Raw genomic sequence first — 19,457 nt, 5'->3', positions numbered from 1 at the left:
AGCCTCTGCATGACAACAGGTCCCTTTCACACTTGCCTAAGAATCAACACCTGCTGTCTGCACTGGCAAAGATCACAGGTGCCCAAGTCCTGTTTGTAATTAGGTTTCTCTGAATATACCTTCTCACTCCTGGGTTTTGTGCTCCCTTAAGTGAGACAGGCAGTTCACTTCAAGCTCTCAGCTTTTTGGTTCTTGAGGGCAGCAGTACTGTGTTGATATATGAGCCACCATCACCCCTCTGCCCAACTGGTAATTCTTTAGATATAAGGGTCTTGAGCATTATAAACCTGACCTAACAACCATACTGAACAAAAAGCCCTCTAATGGAAGCAGCCAGCACAGGGTCTTTCAGATTGCACTGGTGATAAATGATCTCTGGCCCAGTGGCAGTCCATAGACAATCTTCAGTGAGGACAGGGCCTTCATTATGCCCCCTATTCAAACTGCAGTCACTACAGATATGTCCATCCTGGGATGAGGAGCCTCTGCGTAGGAACTCGATACCCAAGCAGCTTGGCCTCTCCAGGAATAACTTCTGCATCATCAGTATTCTGGATATTAGTGGCCTTGAACTCCCTAAGGATCTTTAGGGTATATCTATACTGCAATTAAGAACCCATGGCTGGCCTGTACCAGCTGACTCAGGCTAGCATGGCTCAAGCTGCAGGGCATGCCTTCCCTTAGTTGAGAAGCTTTTTCCCATGCAGTTATAGAACTTCGCTCCTCGTTTGCAATGGTGTGTGCTTTATTTTGGAATCAAACACATTTTAAAAACAAAATCTCCAACCTCCTTTTCATTCTGGTTATTCAATATTGGACTTGATTTGAAAGCTCTGTAATGATATAAGACCCTTCTCAGTTTTGATTCATGCATAATATCTTTTTAAATGACTCAGAACAATGTGCATAGACATTTTATATGTACAAAGGTAAGTTGTCCACTGTTTTCACTGATGTAAACAGTAGCAGAGATCCCTGGTAGTGGAAGGTGCCGGGGCCAGATTGCAGCCATGCAGAGCAGCACCAACGTCTGTTTTGGGGGTTCAGCAGAGTTGAATCTTCTGGGAGTGCAGTGAGTTACGCTAGTGTAGGCAAGTGTATTTACACCTCCCTGAGCAAGCTTTGCTGAATATGGTTCATTTATTATAGTGGTGTGTGTCATTTCATCATACAATATTGTAATAAACATTTTCTGTCAGGTAACCAGAATTTTAGCACTATAGTTTCATCAGTTTTTTCCACTGTGTTCTCTCCCATTAAGGTTGGTTTAAATTGATCATTTATACCTTACAAGTGGCTGAAGTGAGATGTTTTCAGGATTGAATAATTGGGAAATGCTGGGCCATCCTCCATTCAAGATGCATGAGTGTCTTGATTATGTTTGACACTTTTGATTGTTTGTTCACAAGTTCTTTATTTTGAATCCTTTATTTTCTGCAACGGAAAAGTCATACTTTCTCAAACAGGTGATGAACTCATTTTTTTTTAAAGCAAACAGGACAACTCATTAAATTTTTAAGATTATTTATGTTGATAGATATCAAAATATAGTGAAGAAAGTATGTCCTTTAGTGGAATGTAACAACAGTTTCTTATGCATAACAGCAAGCTTAGTTGTCTGAATTATTGTTCTCAAAGTAGGTATCAAGTATCTTATAACCATGTGAGGCTGAAATATGGAAAGTCCCCTAGGCATGAATGAATTGGTCTGGACTTCTATATTTTAATTCTAGAGTTCCTAGTCCTTTTTGCTGTTACTATGACATTTATCTGTCAGAATGAGAAATGGTGGCTTTAGTCTCTCAACATCATATGACTAGACATAAAATATTAAACCAGAGGGTATCCATATTCTGAAATATACATGGGGTGAAATCATGGCACCACTTAAGTCAATGACAGAACTCCTGTTGATTTCAGTGGGGCCAGGATTTCACCCCAGAGTAGAGAGCTCTTTTGAAAGTACATATCTATGCCTTAGCATTTGAACGCTTTGATGTTCTGAGAACTTACCTAGTATTAAAGACATTTGTAGGACTGCTGTGCATGGTACATAGTTATTTCATTAGCTTAGTAGGAGTGTTTATGGTTTAAAAATGAATTTACAAGTGAGAGGCATTGAACATCTTTTAATTTTAGGATTCTGCTTTGCATTCCATTATAGAACTCTTCTTTAGTTATCAGTGTAAATGTTTGTGTTTTATTCAGATTTATCAAATTTAGAGGCAAAATAGGGTTTTTTGGGTCTACGTAACAGAATTATAAAGGCACACAGAAGCCAGGAGGGGAAACCCAGGACAAAAATGCACTGGCAGTCACTAAGGCACAGGAGACTGTGGAGGTCAGCACCCACAGTTTCCACTGACTTCTGTTGAAATTTTGCATCAGACTCTGTGAACTTAAGTCTCCTACACTGCAACTAAATGCATTGCCAACAAGCCGCAGCACTTGTGTTTTGTCAAGCTTGCTTTTTAATATACTAGCTTTGTACACTGATAAATACTGAAATCTTTACAAAAGCACATAATATGCCTATAATAGGGGCTAACTTTATTCCTTAGGCAGATTTGGCTTCTTAACTATGGTGATTAAAACCTCACCAGTGGGGTGCAGAGGGACCATAGTACTAAGTGGAATATGGAGCTTGTAGAGGACTGAGTCTGCCATTTGCAATGCCTTGTGTGAACAAATTCCCTCTTTATAGCTCAGGTGTAAAAGTTCCATTTTGTTGTGCAGCTTTTGGCTTGTTTTCTTAATGCATTATCTTTATGTAGCACAGGTATTGTTATGACTTGTCTATCTGTCTTGTGCACAGCTACAATTATGTATTTTCCTTTCTGATGCATTTGCATGGGATTTCTTTAAAGTTTTCCTTTCTTCTCATAAGACTGCCATTCTTAGACCGCTGACAACCAGGTTGATGGCCCTGACAGAAAGGGTCCAAATAGCTACCACCACACAGCTCTCAGGTGCGTGGGAGCGATCTCTCAACTGCATAGTGGTTGGAAGACTGGGGATATATTACTTTTTCTGTAACGTCGTCCAGATCACTTAAATTGATGGGGGTTCAACTGTTTTGTGGTGGACTCCATTTCTTGAAGTGAGGGGTAGGTAACATTACTGGTGCCTTGATCACATACAGTTTTTGACCATCTGATGAGACTGGGAAGAATCTGACCAAGGACTTTGTCCCTGTGAGCAAACCAGGCACTCGCCCATTCCCCACCTACAGCACTTCCAGCCCTTAGTTTCAAAAAGTTTTCTTGTCTTTAATTGAGTAAGATATTGTTGCCTTTTTCCAGCTGCTTCCATTCTGTTTCATCACCTAGTGCCTTTGACAATTAGCAATCTCTATTCAGCAAAGCTCAGGCCTGGAGAAGAGATGTATTGGGTTATGAGCTCTGCTTTTGAATAGCAGGGGGAAATCAGTGGGACAGAAGCGCATTTGGTGTAAATTGTCAGAGCCCATTGAAGTCCTTGGAGCAATGACAATATTTTGGCGTGCCAGTTTATATGGGAGTGTATTTGTAGGTACGGGTTGTTAGCTAGGATTGCTCCATATTATTCTTTTTGATTTTTAATAGTACAAGTTATTTGAATAAGCTTTTTATTTGTCAAACTGACAAATACTTTTTGTATGGAGAATTATACAGAGAAGTTAAAAGTAAGGAATTAGTATCTTTTTCTCAGAATTACAGTATTTTATTCTTGTCTGTCACACAGCTTGACAACTTTGTATTAGAGGTCTGAATATAAAATCATAAGTATTAGTAGTTTGGATTTCTTTCTACTGTTTCCTACATAATATTTTTAAAATGAAAAATACAGTCTATCTAACATATAGTTTTCTTGTTAAGGTAAATTTAATGTGTCTCATGAGATCTCAGTCTTTTTATTCCTTAGATTTGTTGATTTGACCACAATTTTTTTTGACAGATTTTTTTCTTTTTTCAATCCTTCTAAATGCTGCAGTGGAAAATCGTTTCCAAAGTATGTGGGAGTTTTATATTAAGAATGATCTGTAATAAGAGAAGTAACTTATAATGAAGATGAATTGCATTTGTGATGGTTTTCTGCAGAACAGATAGCAGTACAAATAAAAGTGGCCTATTACAAAGGCAATTAAGAGAACGAGAACAAAAACCACACCTAAAGGTGGTGGATATGCGTCAATGCAATGAAAATGCAGAACTGTTGGATGGTACCAGGAAAGTAACCCATTGCTCTTTCAATGCTATCATGAAATGAATCATCTAGATGATATCATGCATCTGCTCCCAGGAGGTCTCCTTCAAGGAAGGAATAGTAGTAAACAAATTATAACGCTTTACTCCCTTTTTCATAACAAATGAAACATTTCCCCCCGAAGCACTTGAGATGACTAATTTATCACATATTCTTGACATCCTAGAGAAGGGCAGAAGCATCCCCTACTAAACTGGTAGTCCTTAGCACATCTTGGGCTACCACAGATTGAACCAGAGCCAGGAGCAGATGGCACAGAGCATTTCAGCACATAAGCGCAGACGCCTTAGTTTTTCACCTAAGGGCAGCCACGATATGTTTTTGTTATTACATTATTCCTTTTCCAAGGTGTTAGACTTCTAATATAAAATTGTCTTATTTTCATTTTAAAGCCAGTGTAATTAATCATCATTGAGAAACATGCAGTATCCCTTCAGGTTACATTTTACAGACTACTGCTGAACAGTTCAACACATTCCCATATATAATTACTTTTATTATTTATATTATGATAGTGTCTGGAGACTCCAGTTGGGCATGGGGTCCCATTGTATTTAGGGGTTGTATAAATATATAGGAATTTACAGTTGAAAAGGTACAGCAGAGTTCTCACTGTTCACAGCATTATCTACAGGTACAACAGACAAATGGTTCAGGTGTTAGCTGCTGAAAATATTAAAGGGGAGATTTCCAAAGGCACAAAGTTTCCTAACTCCCATTGAAAGCCCATGTGTGCTGGACACCTGATTGCCCTTTGTGCCTTTGAAAACCTCCTTCTAAGTTTGCTGCTTTGTCTAGTTTTTCTAAAGCATGTGCTCCTCATGGGTAGGAGAACCGTAGTATGGAGTGGCAGCACAAGGCCCTCTATCCAACGTAAGTCCGTGTGTGTGAGGCGGGGGTGTGCAGGCAAGGTGTCTGCACCTCCCAATTTCTGCAGAGGACGACTCTGTGCTTGCTCTGAATAAGGGAAAGACTAGGGAGGAGCAACAGTATTTGTTCTAAGCCAGTCCAGTTCCACTGTGGACAGCAGCAACTATTACATACCAAAGGCTGGAGTAGCTGCCACAGAGGGGCTTCATTACATTCTTGTGGCCTTGCTGTGGGTTGAAGCAGTGAGTTTCATCCTCAGCTCCCACCTAGTCCCTCACATAAAGCCATTGACTCAGGGAGTTGTGCAGGGCTGAAGGATGTTTAAGAATATGGGGTGAAATTCAATCAGTGAGAAACTCTTGTTCATTTTACAAGGTCTAGCATCTGATATTTTTATAATATGGAAAGCATTGCTTTATTTACCCAAAATATAATTTTAAAAATGTGTAACTGTTAACAAATGTGGTTTAATTGCACCTGTTCTGTGAAGGGTGTATGCAACCAGAATTCCCCCAAAAGTTTTCAGTTAAATTTATGCAGTAGTGGCAGTAACTGGACCATAACTGATAGCAAGCCTATCAAGCGTATTGAGTTTCAGACATAAATCGACCATCAGACATTGTATTTTAAAGTATGACATGATATGTTTTTACAGTGCTTAGAGCAGTAGGCTGATTAGGTATATAAGGGCTGTGTACTAACACTTTATGTTGAAATATTTTTTTATAGTCCCTACATTGTTCCCTTTTGGTAACCCCCTAACATTTATATCCATATTAGTTTTCCTACATTAATTTGGTGTTATGGTTAATAGCTCTTCAGAGAACCATTTCTGCCATTTGCAAGACAGTGTAAGGTGGTTGTTGAATAAAATGTAAAGCTACATTCATATTTCGGACCTGCAATTCCGAAGTGTTCCAGTCCCCATTTTTTTAATAAGGTACCATATTTGCTCGTATTTTATTTTTATTGTGCAATTTCTTTATTTAATAAGGATGTTTTAGCTTCACAATATTCAATGAAAAGGACAACTAAAATACACATCCATATTCCAGCTCTTGGGTGGGGCTTAACTGGCTGTTAACCGCATTTTTATCTAGTGCATATTTTAGATATGAGTGTGGTGATTCCCCTTCTGGTGATTTTACATGGGAACTGAGGCTGAACACTTCAGAGTATTCAGGAACAAAGAGTCAGCTTCCTTTAGCATATGTGGCTTGATTCTGCACTACTAGAGTCAATGGGAGTTTTGCCATTGATTTTATTGAGAACAGGATCACAGTGCCTAGGATGGAAATTGGATGGCAAAACTTTAACAAACCATGTTTGTCCTGCTGTTGCTATTTCCAGTAATATAAGAACTTGCCTCTTTTATTTTTACCAAGACTAATTCTAAAGCTGCACATCAAGAGGCATGTTGTGGACACTCCTACACTTAACTGAGAAAGTAAATTTAATGCCCAAAAGATATAATTGTTAATGTGGATGGGTGGTAGATATTACCAGTCAGTTGTTCTTTGGCACTGGAGTCTTGAAGGAGCAATCAACAAAACAAATAAAAGCTCAGTAAGCTCTCGTACTCTTTCTGTATTCTGTAAACTGAAAAACCGACAGAAGGAAATCTGTCATCACAAACGAGAGTTTCCCTGGTCTTGTCTACAATAATTGTTGGCCAGATAATCAACTGTGTGGGTTATTCCTATGTCGGAAGCTGGAAACTCCAAGTTTGGACTGTTGAAATGTCCTCCTAATTTCTTGCAGTTGGCAAAGCTTGCCTGCTCACTGAATGGATAAGAGTGAGTTAAACAAATTGGCTTATCCCCTAGAGAGCACGGCCATCTACGTGAGGGGAGCCCTCTGCCTCCACATTACCTCTCGGCTTGTCCACTTGCCACATACTCGGAAGTCCCCTCTCAGGGTGGAATTCATACCAGTGATGGGAACCCTAATAGGTTAATACTAATAGTTAGCATTAGCTTGCTTGGCAAAGCCCATAGGGCTGGTTGGAGAACAGTCTTTTGTTTTGTGTTTGGACTGAGTCCAGCACAATAAGGTCCTCGTCCGTCACTGGGGCTCCTGCGCACTACCCCAGTACAAATAATTATATTGTGGTCAGTCAGTCCCTCTTCTCCCTATGCACAGACCTTCATAGAGTTTAACTCTGTTTTCCTAAAAATAATGGCATGTCAGCTATATGCATGTGTGATGGTGTTCATGCTCCATATGTTGGTGAAAGTATTTAAATGTTACCCTGAACTGCTGTCTAGAATCCCTTTATTTCTAAGATGAGACTTAAAAGTATGATGATCTCCAAATGTAAGGAATGCAGAGCCAATGGGAGTTTGTGAGAGCAGAATGTTCAGCTTCTGCTTTGGGCAACTATGTTCTGCCTACCTCAGTTCCCACAGCAGTTTCATTTCTAATTACAGTAGAATCTCCATTTTCTGAATGCCAGTCTTACAAATGACCAGTTATACGAACCGTTTTTCCTGACCGGGGGAAGGGGGAAATCATACAACAAAAGTGCTGTTGAGGAAGAACAAGTCAACATCTCTTCACATCCAATAACTTTAGTGCATTGGAAATCGCTTTGCAGTGGTTTGAACGACAGGAAGATAGCAGTGCAGTACATCCTACCGAAGTTTATGCACCAGATCTACTATAATTTTGAGATAAGAACAACAGAATTTACAGTGATGAGAAGGTATCAATACACCAGAAGGATTCATCTGGTCCTCCACATGGTTCTTCTTTATATGATGAAGCTTTCTCATCCACTTAGTTCTTCACCCAAATCCAGCATTGCTACATCTCACAGCTTGGATGGATTCTGTATGTCTACATTAAACACAGAATGTTCTTCTGAAGAACAGAATATCTTACTTTAGAGCAGGAAATTTTCTAAAGGAATTATGCATTCTGCAAAATAAAAGTATTTCTTATTATGGACAGTATCAAAGGGTCACATTTCTTCTTAGTGGTTTACTTCAATAATCTTGGATTATTTATTATATTTAAAGTACTCGAGTCTATCTGTTGTTTTAACTAAGGTATATTTGGCCGTGATATCAGCATTTCATCTGCCTGTAAAAGGAAGTTCTGTTTTCTCTCATCAATCAGTGAGCAGACTTCTGGGAGGCTTGATTTGAGTTTTTCCTCATGTAAGAAAGAATACTCAAACATGGGATTTAAATCTAGTGCTTTCTCCTCTAATGGAACCCCCCTTTGAAACCTTACCAAGCTGTCCAATTCACCTTTTATCATTGATAAATGAGTCAGACCAAAGGTCCATCTAGCCCAGTATCCTGTCTTCTGATAGTGAGCAGTGCCAGATGCTTCAGAGGGAATAAACAGAACAGGACAATTTATCAAGTGATACATCACCTGTTGTCCAGTCCCAGCTTCTGGCAATCAGAGGATTAGGGATACTGAAAGCATGGGTGCATCTGTGATCATCTTGGCTAATTGCCATTGGTGGGCCTATCCTCCATGAACTTATCTAATACTTTTTGAACCCAGTTATACCTTTGGCCTTCATGATATCCCTTGGCAACGAGTTCCACAGGTTGACTCTGTGGTGCGTGAAGAAGTACTCCCTTATGTTTGTTTAAAACCTGTTGCCTATTAATTTCATTGGGTGATTCCTGGTTCTTGTGTTATGCGAAGGGGTAAATAATATTTCCCTATTCACTTTCTCCACACCATTTATGATTGTATAGACCTCTATCTTATCCCCCCCCCCCTTTGTTGTCTCTTTTCTAAAATGAACAATCTGTCTTTTTAATCTCTGCTCATATGGAAGCTGTTCTATACCCCTAATCATTTTTCTTGCCCTTTTCTATACCTCTTTCAGTTCCCATACGTCTTTTCTGAGAGGGGATGACTGGAACTGCATGCAGTATTCAAGGTGTGGGACTACCATGGATTTATATAGTGGCATTAAGATATTTTCTGTTTTATAACCTAGCCAGTTCCTAACATTCTGTTGACATTTTTGACTACTGGTGCACATTGAGCAGATGTTTTCAGAGACCTATCCACCATGACATCAAGATCTCTTTCTTGAGTGGTAACAGCTAATATAGATTCCATCATTTTTTATGTTCACTTAGGATTGTGTTTTCCAGTGTGCTTTTTTTCACTTTGCACTTATCATCATTGAATTTAATTTACTATTTTATTGCCCAGACACCCAGTTTTTTTGAGATCCCATTGTAACGCTTCACAGTCAGCTTTGGACTTAACTATCTTGAGTAATTTTGTATCATCTGCAAACTTTGTCACCTCATTGTTGACCCCCCACTTTTCCCCATCATTTATGAATATGTTGAACAGCATAGGTCCCAGTACAGATCGCTGGGGGATCCCACTATTTACCTCTTTCCATTGGTAAAACTGACCATTTATTTCTATCCTTTATTTCCTGTCTTTTAACTAGTTACAGATCCATGAGAAGACTTTCCCTCTTATCCCATGAGTGCTTACTTTGCTTAAGAGCTTTTGGTGAGGGACCTTATCAAAGGCTTTCTGAAAGGCCAAGTACCCTATATCGACTGGATCACCCTTGTCTACATTTTTGTTGACACCCTCAAGAATTCCAGTGGATTGGTGAGGTGTGATTTCCCTGTCTCAAAGCCATGTTGATTCTTCCCCAACATATTCATCTATGTGTCTGATAGTTCTATTCCATACTATTTTTTCAACCAATTTGCCTGGTACTGAAGTTAGGCTCACTGTCCTGTAATTGCCAGGATCACCTCTGGAGCCTTTTTTAAAAGTCTTACATAAACTTTCCTCCATGTGTCGTACACAAAGAAGAAAGAGTGGTTACTGTCTTAGAGTAACTGTGCACATGTGGATCCCACAACCTGCCCTCCTTCCCCACAACTCAGAGTCTTATATATTTTGGGGATGTCATGCTTTTTTGCCTTCGGTAGGGGAGCACAAGAGAATGAAGAGTGTAAGCATGACCCCTACAGGACACTGTTAGTGAAACTATTCCAAGCTACTGTGCTGGGGTGCCCATACACCATGAGTAGGATCCACATGTGCAGACATCTCGAAAAACTACACTTACCATAAGGTAAATAATGGCTCTGTCTACTGTATATGTTTCTATTTTACAGTTATTTTTGTGTGCCGCTCTTGCATACACATTATATATATAATATGTATGCAAGAGCGGCACACCAAAATAACTGTAAAATAGAAACATACACATATACCTATGTATGTGTGTATATATATAATATAAATAAAATATTGGAGAGGGGTCTGCATCCAAGTTCTCTACAACTAGCCTAATCCAAGTACTAAAACCAAACGTTCAGGACTTTTGGAAAGTTCAGGCCTGGTTTTTAAATGTCCAAGTTTAGAAATGTCTATCAGGGAGTCTGTTTCTGTCTGTTGCAGCAGTTCAATCTAGAGCTGAGGTATGGAGTTAATGCTCATTTCGTGTATGTGTGTGTGTGAGAGAGAGATTATTTATTATTTGTATTATTGTGCTGCCTAATAACCTTAGTCATGGACCAGGAACCATTGTGCCAGGTGCTGTACACACAGAACAAAAAATACAGTCCCTACCCCCAAAGAGTGTAGTGTGTAGTGTGTGTGTGTGTGTGTGTGTAAATAGAATGTATGTGTTTATATAGATAAAGTATATGTATAAAAATGTGTGTGTATGAGTTGATAAGGCACTCCGAAATCATTTGGGATGAAACACACTATATATAAATATGAACTGCTGTTGATATCAACTATTTTCTAAAGGAAATAGTCTGAAAGCTTTAATAATATTCCCCATTCCTGCAGGCAGGTGTTAACAGTAGATAGTAAACCTTCCAATCTGTGGAGTTAAGTGAACACATTTTTCATTGTGATACTCAAGTCTCTCCCTAGATTCCTTTTATTTGCCACTTGTATCATGTTTTGGAATACCTTCTGTCTTCAGGCCTCAGGTTGCTGCAGTATATAGCCATCTAGCTGTTGTCTGCTTTTCATCACTCCTATTATTCGCAGAGTATTCTTTTTTTCTCATCATGTTGTATCCCATTCTGAACTGATCTTTCATTACTAGTGAAGTAGACCTGTTGATTTTTTTCTGTGCCAGCTTTCTGAATGATTGTTCCATGTCTCCACCCTTTCTAGTCCCACATAACCCAAACATATCTGCAGAGGGACTTTCAGGTGGAGAGGGGAGCACGCCTTGTAGCTACTTTCCCCTTCTCTCCAGCTCCACCTGACATTGTTCCCTTTACCAACAGAAACAATCCTGATAAGCGTGTGGTTATGACAAGGGAGCTATGACAGATTACTCCAGCTGATAAACAGTAGTAAATCACCACAGTACCTGTAGCAGTACAAAAGTTCTTGAAATGATCCTTCCGTTCTCCTTTTTTCCTTTGGTAAATACTCATTTGGACAATTATAGGTCTTTTTAAGGACAGGTCTACTCTACAAACCTTTGCTGGCATAGCATTACCAGTGAGATATATGAGGAGGTGTGATCCCTGAGTGACAGTGCTGTGCCAGCAAAAACCCCTAGTGTCGACTCAGTTAGAGTGGCAAAACTGTGCTTTTGCTGGCATAACTTATTTTTCTGGGAGGGCTGAAATAAGCTATGCCAGAAAAAATATAGTCAACCTGTGTAGTTTTGCCAGTACAAACTGTGTCCACGGTTGGAGCACTTTGCCAGCGTAGTATATACCAATATAGCTCTTCCTGCAAAGCTCTCCTTGTGTAGACCTGGCCTGAGTGATTAACGGGCATTCAGGATGAAGTCATGCTGTTTGTTGTTTAAATTCAATGGGATTTGGACACCTGATTCCATTAGGCACCTTTTAAAAATCCTAGCCTATGTGCTTAGATATTTAGCTTTGGAGAAAATTTCTCTGAAAATGGCCCATTTATATATTTGTTAGGATTACCTTTATTTAAAAAATATATTACTGTCAAAGGGCTCTATTTATTACTGTACTATACTATATACTATAATTAATAATCCTTCTATAGTCTCCCTTAAAATAATTAGGGTTTTTACCTCCCATCTAAGCTATCATTTTTACGTGTCCTTGATAAAGCCGTTTTTGTTCTTAGACTGCCTTTACAAATATTTTTGCACATTTAAAATAGGTAACAGTGAATTTAGTTCATTTTCATTTAATCATTTAATATTTCCTGGCTTAGGCTACAAGTGAAAATGAGTTTGATCATTGTCTAGTCCCTAGTGGATTTCTGCCTACAACACAAAAATCACTGCAACTTGGCCCTCTTGGTAGTCTTAAACTGGAATAAAAAATATGTTAAATTCAAGAATAAAATGCATGAGAACAGTCGCGTGGGGAAATTTGCACAGAACCTGCCCACGCTGTGCATGGATTGAGCTACAGGTAGTGCTTTTAATCTTTCACACGCAAGAAATTCAAGGGCAAATTGTTTGGTTTTGGTTTTTTGAACTGAAATATTCTTTTAGGCTGTTCAAGCATGTTAAATCTTGGTAGATTTCTGAATGTTTGCTTAGCCTACATACATGTATTATTTTGTTAATGTTGTTATTGTAAGATAATGGACATATTTCCTCTGCCTTTTTCTAGATTAGGGACATCTTCAGCATCCTAAATAAGAATTCATTTTTTTATGAATTAACATAGCAAGGGCCCCATCTTGCTATCTTTCCATGCAATATTTAGGAAAATACATAGGAACTTCTGTTTTGTCAGCAATGGTTTATTGCATTGTATGCTTATGTCTTAGATGTGCAAGGCCTTTCATTAAACAGCAGGATATTATTAGGCATAGCATGAAAAGCCTTTATAGTGTATCTGCCTTGTTTAAACTTGGCCCACAAGCATACTGCAGACTAAAAGGGTGAGCAATGAATTGAGAGTTGATGGCAGGCCCATAGAGGTCCTAAGGCTCAGGTGGTTGTCAGCCATAAGTTTAGCTTGGCTCTTTCAGTAATTTGTCACGCCTTGGTCTGCTCCTGCTGCGCCAGCACGTGCCAGCTTAGTGTCAGAGTGCCTGTTCGCCAGACGGCCACTCAGGCCTAACATCCTGCTGTTAATAGGACCAGCGGCTTGCTGTGGCAGTGTGGAATACAGAGCCTTGGCAACAGCCAAGTGCTGTGCAGAATAAGCATGTTCATAATGAGATGTGAATGGCATCAGTCAGTCCCTTTAGAATAGGGTCTAGGCGTGTGCCTCCTCTCTTAGGAAGTTTGGCAGCCTATTCATTAGCAAGAGTCATCAGGAGTTCAGCCTATAATAGTGAAGCAGCCCCAAATACACTCAGCGTAATACTTGTGCTATCAGGAATGTGTTCTGCTGGGCTTTAAAAGAAAATAAGTAAATAAAATTGTCAGCAGGTGCAATCTCTGAAATGCTTAGTATTCATTTTCTTTCTTCGGTTTCCCAAAGGAAGTTTAGAGAAGGATTTATCATATGTGTATCTGTCTCCATTAGCATGAAAATCTTCCTAAAATGTCTTTTAACCCCAGTGACTACATTAACTTGCATATGATTAAGACATAAACACATTGATTATCCCCTCTGAGATGGAGCACTAGAAATCTAATGCTGCATTATTTTACTCTGAATTGAAAAGAATGTTCAGTCATTTTTAAAGTATCATATTAATGTAGCGGAAACTACAAACTTGCACCTTGGAATAATTCTAATGAGTAATGTAGGCTTTTCAATTAAAAAAAATCCAATCACCTACATTATATTGAGTCACTGGTGTTATTTCATCTTCTCATAATTTGATAATTATGAATTGGCACTTTCTCCTACTTAATGCGATCTCGTAGAATTAGAATGCTTTTCCACTTGACAAAAACGCAATGAAGATCTGAAAACTTTTTTTTTTTTTTAAATGAGGAAATGGGGAATGAGATGTCATACTGGCTTCTTCAAGTGTTAATTCATAAAGTCTATGTGAGGTTCTTCAGTCCATTGTAGATTTGTTTCAGACGTTATCCTGTTATTGGAAATGCATGATTCACCTTCTGAGAAAACAGAAGCTGCACACAAAAGGAAAAGATTTGCTTTCTCCACTGTGGAAAGCTGCCGCAAGCAGGGGTCCTATTAAGACAGCTGGAAAGTTGCTTCAGCTTGTTACGCTTGTAAGTTTTATTGGTGACTGGTTTTTGATTACACATTTGAATGCTGCATGTTCCAGGTTGCCGAATTTTAATTAAAAGACAATAGTCTTGGTTTAGATTGCTTTGTTGTCTGTATTATGTAGACTGTACTGAATACAAGGTCTTATTTTATTAATATGTATAATTTATTAGTACATCCAATGATATCTTCTACAGTATAACTTTAATGTAAACTTCGTATGCTGAGGAATCTTATTCAATGCTGTATACTTCCTTATTTTAAGTAGCACAATGATCAGTTGCATCTATTCTTTTCCTTTGCCTATAACCTGTACTCCCAATTCAATTATTGTTGGTAGGATGAAAAGAATAATTGTAATGCAAATATTATCTATCAGGAGCGTGCTAATCATGAAATACATTTCTGTTGACATTATGGTTTTTCACCTTAAAAATATAACATTTTTTTCCCCAGGAATATACTTCTAGGGTCTTTGTTTTCATCCCCACTAACTTCAGAGATCTCTTGGATTCAGTCACTAAGCCATGCCTTTTTCAATAATATTTGTGTTGAAGGTAAAAAAAATTATTGATATTATAAATAATTTCAAAAGGTACAGTGTTATGACAGTTCAGTGCTTATGTTTAGAAATCTTAAATATTTTAAAGAAATTTTGAAAGGCATATTTTTCACACCAGTGATGTAGTTCTCTAAATGTGTTTGTATGGATTGAACTGTTAGCATTCTAGGACATTGTGTAACAGCATTTAATTTTGCATGTGCATTTCCTTAACCTGAGTATTGCAGTTATGAGGAAAGAGCTCTGTATCTTGAAGCAATAATCCAGAATCACAAAGAAGTAATGACATTTGAGGATTTTGCAGCTCAGGTCTTTTCTCCCTCTCCTAGCTACTCTCTCAGTGGAACTGGTGAGTCTCTGTACGTTATTCTTCTGTTTTGCACTAAGAAGCACTTGAGCAGCAGATGTACACCTGTTTTTCGTAGATAAATGCTTGCAAATTTAAGAAGAGCATTCTCCCTCTGAATCAACTAATGAATATCAAAAGGAATGATGACATTCATTTTAATTTGTTTTGCATCAGAGCTATTCACTCAGTTCCTTTCTTCAGCTATCCTGTTAACCCCCGAATCTAGCAAGGTTAATGAACTTTCTCTCAGTAATGTGCTCTGGTTCATTCAGGAGTGTGGGTTTCTTGCTGAGCTGGGAATATGCTGTTCAAAAGCAATGCCTGAATCAGTGCTTACTTATCGAAAAATAGTTCCTCACAGTAGAAGCCGTTGCTACTAATGCTAAATGGGGATTATGCTGCTGAGATACCAGGGTCAGGGATTAATGCAAAAGAAATGTAAGGATAGTATTCGGTTAGAATATTATAACAGTAATACAGTATGCTAACATTTTCCTTTTAATATTTGATATATGGATGGACAAATTTCAAACTTCCTACCAATGCCTGGATAGGAATCTCATTTTTAAACTCTATTTCAACAATTATTTCATTAATCTTGTTGAAAGATGGAAATCTATGTAAAACTCAGTGAATATATTCTTAACATCATAACAAGATTTTAAGTTAACTTCTAAGGTCAGTAAGATACCAGTTGCTACTTTGTCATTTTAATAATTCTTGATAAATCGGTTTTAAAAGGAAACATTAATTCTGAAGAGTAGGTTTCTAGCACCCTAAGGATTAATTTTCCTCTCTTGCAGAAAAGTATACAGTCAGTGCCTGATGAATTCCTTAATCCCTTCTTTGCACCCATTGGGTGTACACTTTCTAATTATTTCAACCCTGTATAAATGTTTCAACACATCTGCTTTATTCCCTATATTCTGACATCTAAACTGAAAAATTGAAGGAAGAAATTATGTTTACTGAAATAAATCACTTACAAATAAAATCAGCCATGCATCATTGTTTAACATTACTGGCTCCAATCCTTGAGCTTTCAGGATATGTTAGGAGATAAGAGGTATATGCATGTACTTGTATTGGTCGCCAGTAGCAGCAGGCAGAAGGCTTTGGAGATAAGCAAGCTGGCAGAAGTAAAGGGGAACCAGTGCTATTTACATAATCGCGCCTCTGCTTCCTGGAGAGGCGTCAAGAAACACAGGGATGGCCTCTATTGATCTTTGTTGAACTGGAATACTAAACAACATTAGAAAAGCTTATAACTTAAAGCTTTGATTAATGTTTTCTACATTAAAAAAGTAGAACAGCTGTGAATTAAATTCTTTTATATACCCTGCCAAAACTCTGAGACAAAAAAAATTATCAATTTCATTAGAAGTGTAGATTTCATACCCAGTTTTGTTAGAAACTTTGAGTCATGTATCTGTTTAGGTATCAGCAAATAAAAACACAGGCATCTTGGCAGAATTTTAAAATACTTTAAGCATATTTTATTGTCTTCATCAGTCTTCCATACTTCTGTTTCACCACATTTGCATATGTTATTTGGTCATCTTATTCTGATCAAATTAAGCATAATTAGAAAAGACATTATTTTCTAAATTCTATAATATCTGTTATGCAAAAAAAAATACTTAGTTAAGATCTATTTAAATTGTTCAGAAGAACTGTTAAATAATCATTAAGTACTAGAATCATTTTTATGTGATTTAATTTTTCTTGATCAAAACTTGTCACAAAATTCAGATCCTGGTTTTCAGCCTTCCAAAGTTTGGGTATGTTTGGAAGCATATTTTTAGTTCAGCCTGTTATAATACTAGGGCCAGTCATGAGTCAGATACCAAAACTCAAGTCTCCAAAGTTCAGGGGTGTTCAGATGTGGGATTTCAGTTTGCCCAGCTATAGTCAGAGGCACAAAATCCAGATCCAGGCTTGAATTTAGAAGCATCCCCTGCCAGTCTCCCTTATTCCCCTCCAAGGTTTCAAGTTGTTCTGACTGAGCAAATCTTTAGTCTACTCAGTGTTATAAGACAGCTAATACCTGATTTAAAAGATCTGTTGTAATTAGAGAATGTTGGAAGAACAACACAGCAAACTGTATACTCGAGAAATTCATTTCATTTATGGGCTTTAGAAAATTCTATATTGTAAGGTTTCAAGCTGTGTATTAGAAGAGAATAATTTATTTATTATTTTTAAAATAGAATTTTCTAGATTAGACAACTCCCTAAATCATGAAAATTACTTGTCATATTAGCCTTTACAAAGACATGTAAATCCGTGATTCAAGACAGGTTTCAGAGTAGCAGCCGTGTTAGTCTGTATTCGCAAAAAGAAAAGGAGGACTTGTGGCACTTTAGAGATTAACCAATTTATTTGAGCATAAGCTTTCGTGAGCTACAGCTCACTTCATCGGATGCATGCATCTGATAAAGTGAGCTGTAGCTCACGAAAGCTTATGCTCAAATAAATTGGTTAGTCTCTAAGGTGCCACAAGTACTCCTTTTCTTTTCGTGACTCAAGAATTTCCCTATTCCAGGATTAAAAGAAAAACTATCCATGATTTTACCTGTTACTGCTTAGTTGCTAAATTGTTTAGTGTCAGGATTACTGAGTCCTATTATAATCAGATTTCAGGATTGTGAACTCTTAGGCTCTAAATCAATATTGAAACCAGATATAACTGATGTAATTCCACAATCGTTGTTAATGCTGAATAGTCCCAGGGCTTAAGCACTAATATAGGCCCTGATGCTGCAAAAAGAGCCAACAGAGCCCCATTGAAGTGAGTGGAGCTCAGGATGGGCACAGTGGTCTGCCCACACACATCCACCTGTAAGATCAGGGACATCTGTATTCATATAATATTTCCATTATCATCACATTTTAGGATAGTACTTTGCAGTAGATCTTCCATTTACTAACTCAATATATAAAACTATGAATCAGAACATTGTGTATTTGTATCTCTATGAGCAGATATGGAATATTGTGATCCTTCATGAGACGGTAATGCGATTCCTTTAAAATAAAAAGCAAGCTACTGTTAAATTCATTTGAATTAGGTCACATCCATTTATTTATTCACATCAATGTCCGGAAAAGGGGGGTGGGTTTATTTTGAAGTGAACTATTCCCAGAGCAAGTTTGAGTGCAAGCAAACACAAATTGTGATAATTTCAGCTAGTAAGTATTACCAGTGCTGTATTTGTAGATACACATTATATCATCCATCATGTCTCATGTAGTTCAGAATTTTACCCTATTTACATGTGTATGTAGCACAGGTTGGCTGTGCAATTTGTGTGGAAGTGGCATTCTTCCATTTAAGAAATTTGACACATGTTGGTAAGATCTCAGGTTACTCCAAGGGGAATGCTCATCCCAAAACAGAGAAATGAAACCTGCAAAGAAAAGTGGAACTGCCCAAGGCAGGCCCATCTATCTATGTTTTTATCCTCTTCCAAGTAGCAAGCCAACTGAAAAAATTGACCCTGAACATCTTAAGCCTTCATGGTGAAATTAGGGCCCATTCTTCCACCCATGCTATCCTCAACATCACCTCATCGTAATCCATGATCACTGCATATACAGATACACAATCCCAGGGATCAATTTGCCCTGTACACAATCCCAGTAGTACAGTTTTATTTTATCTAGGATTTTTTAAGCAGTTAATGCAACATAGGATTCAAAAAGCATCCTGTGATATACTATAAATTAGTGCAGTGAAAATATAGCCATTAACGTATGCAATTTGTATATTATTATTAATTACCTTTTCTGTGCTTTTATGTTCTGTTACACAACCTCAGACTACTAGCAAATAACAAGATGCTGCAGAATGGATGTTGCCCCCAGACTCGCATGTGACATGGATTATAAAGTGTGCACTGATTTAGGCTCCCATTCTGCAGACGTTTATGCAGGTGCTTACCTTTATGCATGGGAGTAGTCCAATTGTTTTTGTGTAACTCTTTATAGGACCAGGGCCTTTAACTCTTTATATGTAGTGTTAGATCTCCATGCATCTTAGACATTGAAAATACAGAATACTAGGCAGAATGAACACCCCATAACTCATTTATGGGAAGTGCAGATTTAGGATCAAAAGATCAGAATAAGATCCTTTGTTGCTAAACTGGTAGGTTACATGCCTTATTTTAATTAGGCTGTGTATAAGAGTTAACCCAAGAAGTCCTTAGTAGTCCTATAGTATTTAATTATTCTCATCCTGTCCCTCTGCAGATTTTCCTACTTTAAAGGGTGTTCTTAGCTACAATCCTTTCCTCTTCTTCGTCCTGCC

At 37.9% G+C, this 19,457-nt stretch overlaps 1 protein-coding gene across 5 annotated transcripts in view; it reads left to right on the top strand.

Annotated features, from left to right (window-relative positions):
* The window catches only part of RALGAPA2 (Ral GTPase activating protein catalytic subunit alpha 2), a 303,204-nt gene that overhangs the window by 255,370 nt on the left and 28,377 nt on the right, over positions 1-19,457 (top strand). For all 5 annotated transcript variants that reach the window (XR_007355571.2, XM_048842432.2, XM_048842433.2 and 2 more), the window contains one exon: positions 15,024-15,145. Coding sequence is in view for 4 of the 5 variants with exons in the window: in XM_048842432.2 (XP_048698389.2) it covers positions 15,024-15,145 (122 nt within the window). In the remaining variant the exon portion in view is untranslated. The remainder of the gene's footprint in view (positions 1-15,023; positions 15,146-19,457) is intronic.

The sequence above is a fragment of the Caretta caretta genome, chromosome 3 (assembly GCF_965140235.1).
Source record: "Caretta caretta isolate rCarCar2 chromosome 3, rCarCar1.hap1, whole genome shotgun sequence".
Classification (NCBI taxonomy): domain Eukaryota; kingdom Metazoa; phylum Chordata; order Testudines; family Cheloniidae; genus Caretta; species Caretta caretta.
Note: the sequence above shows the minus strand (reverse complement) of the source record. Positions and strands in the feature narration are given on the sequence as shown.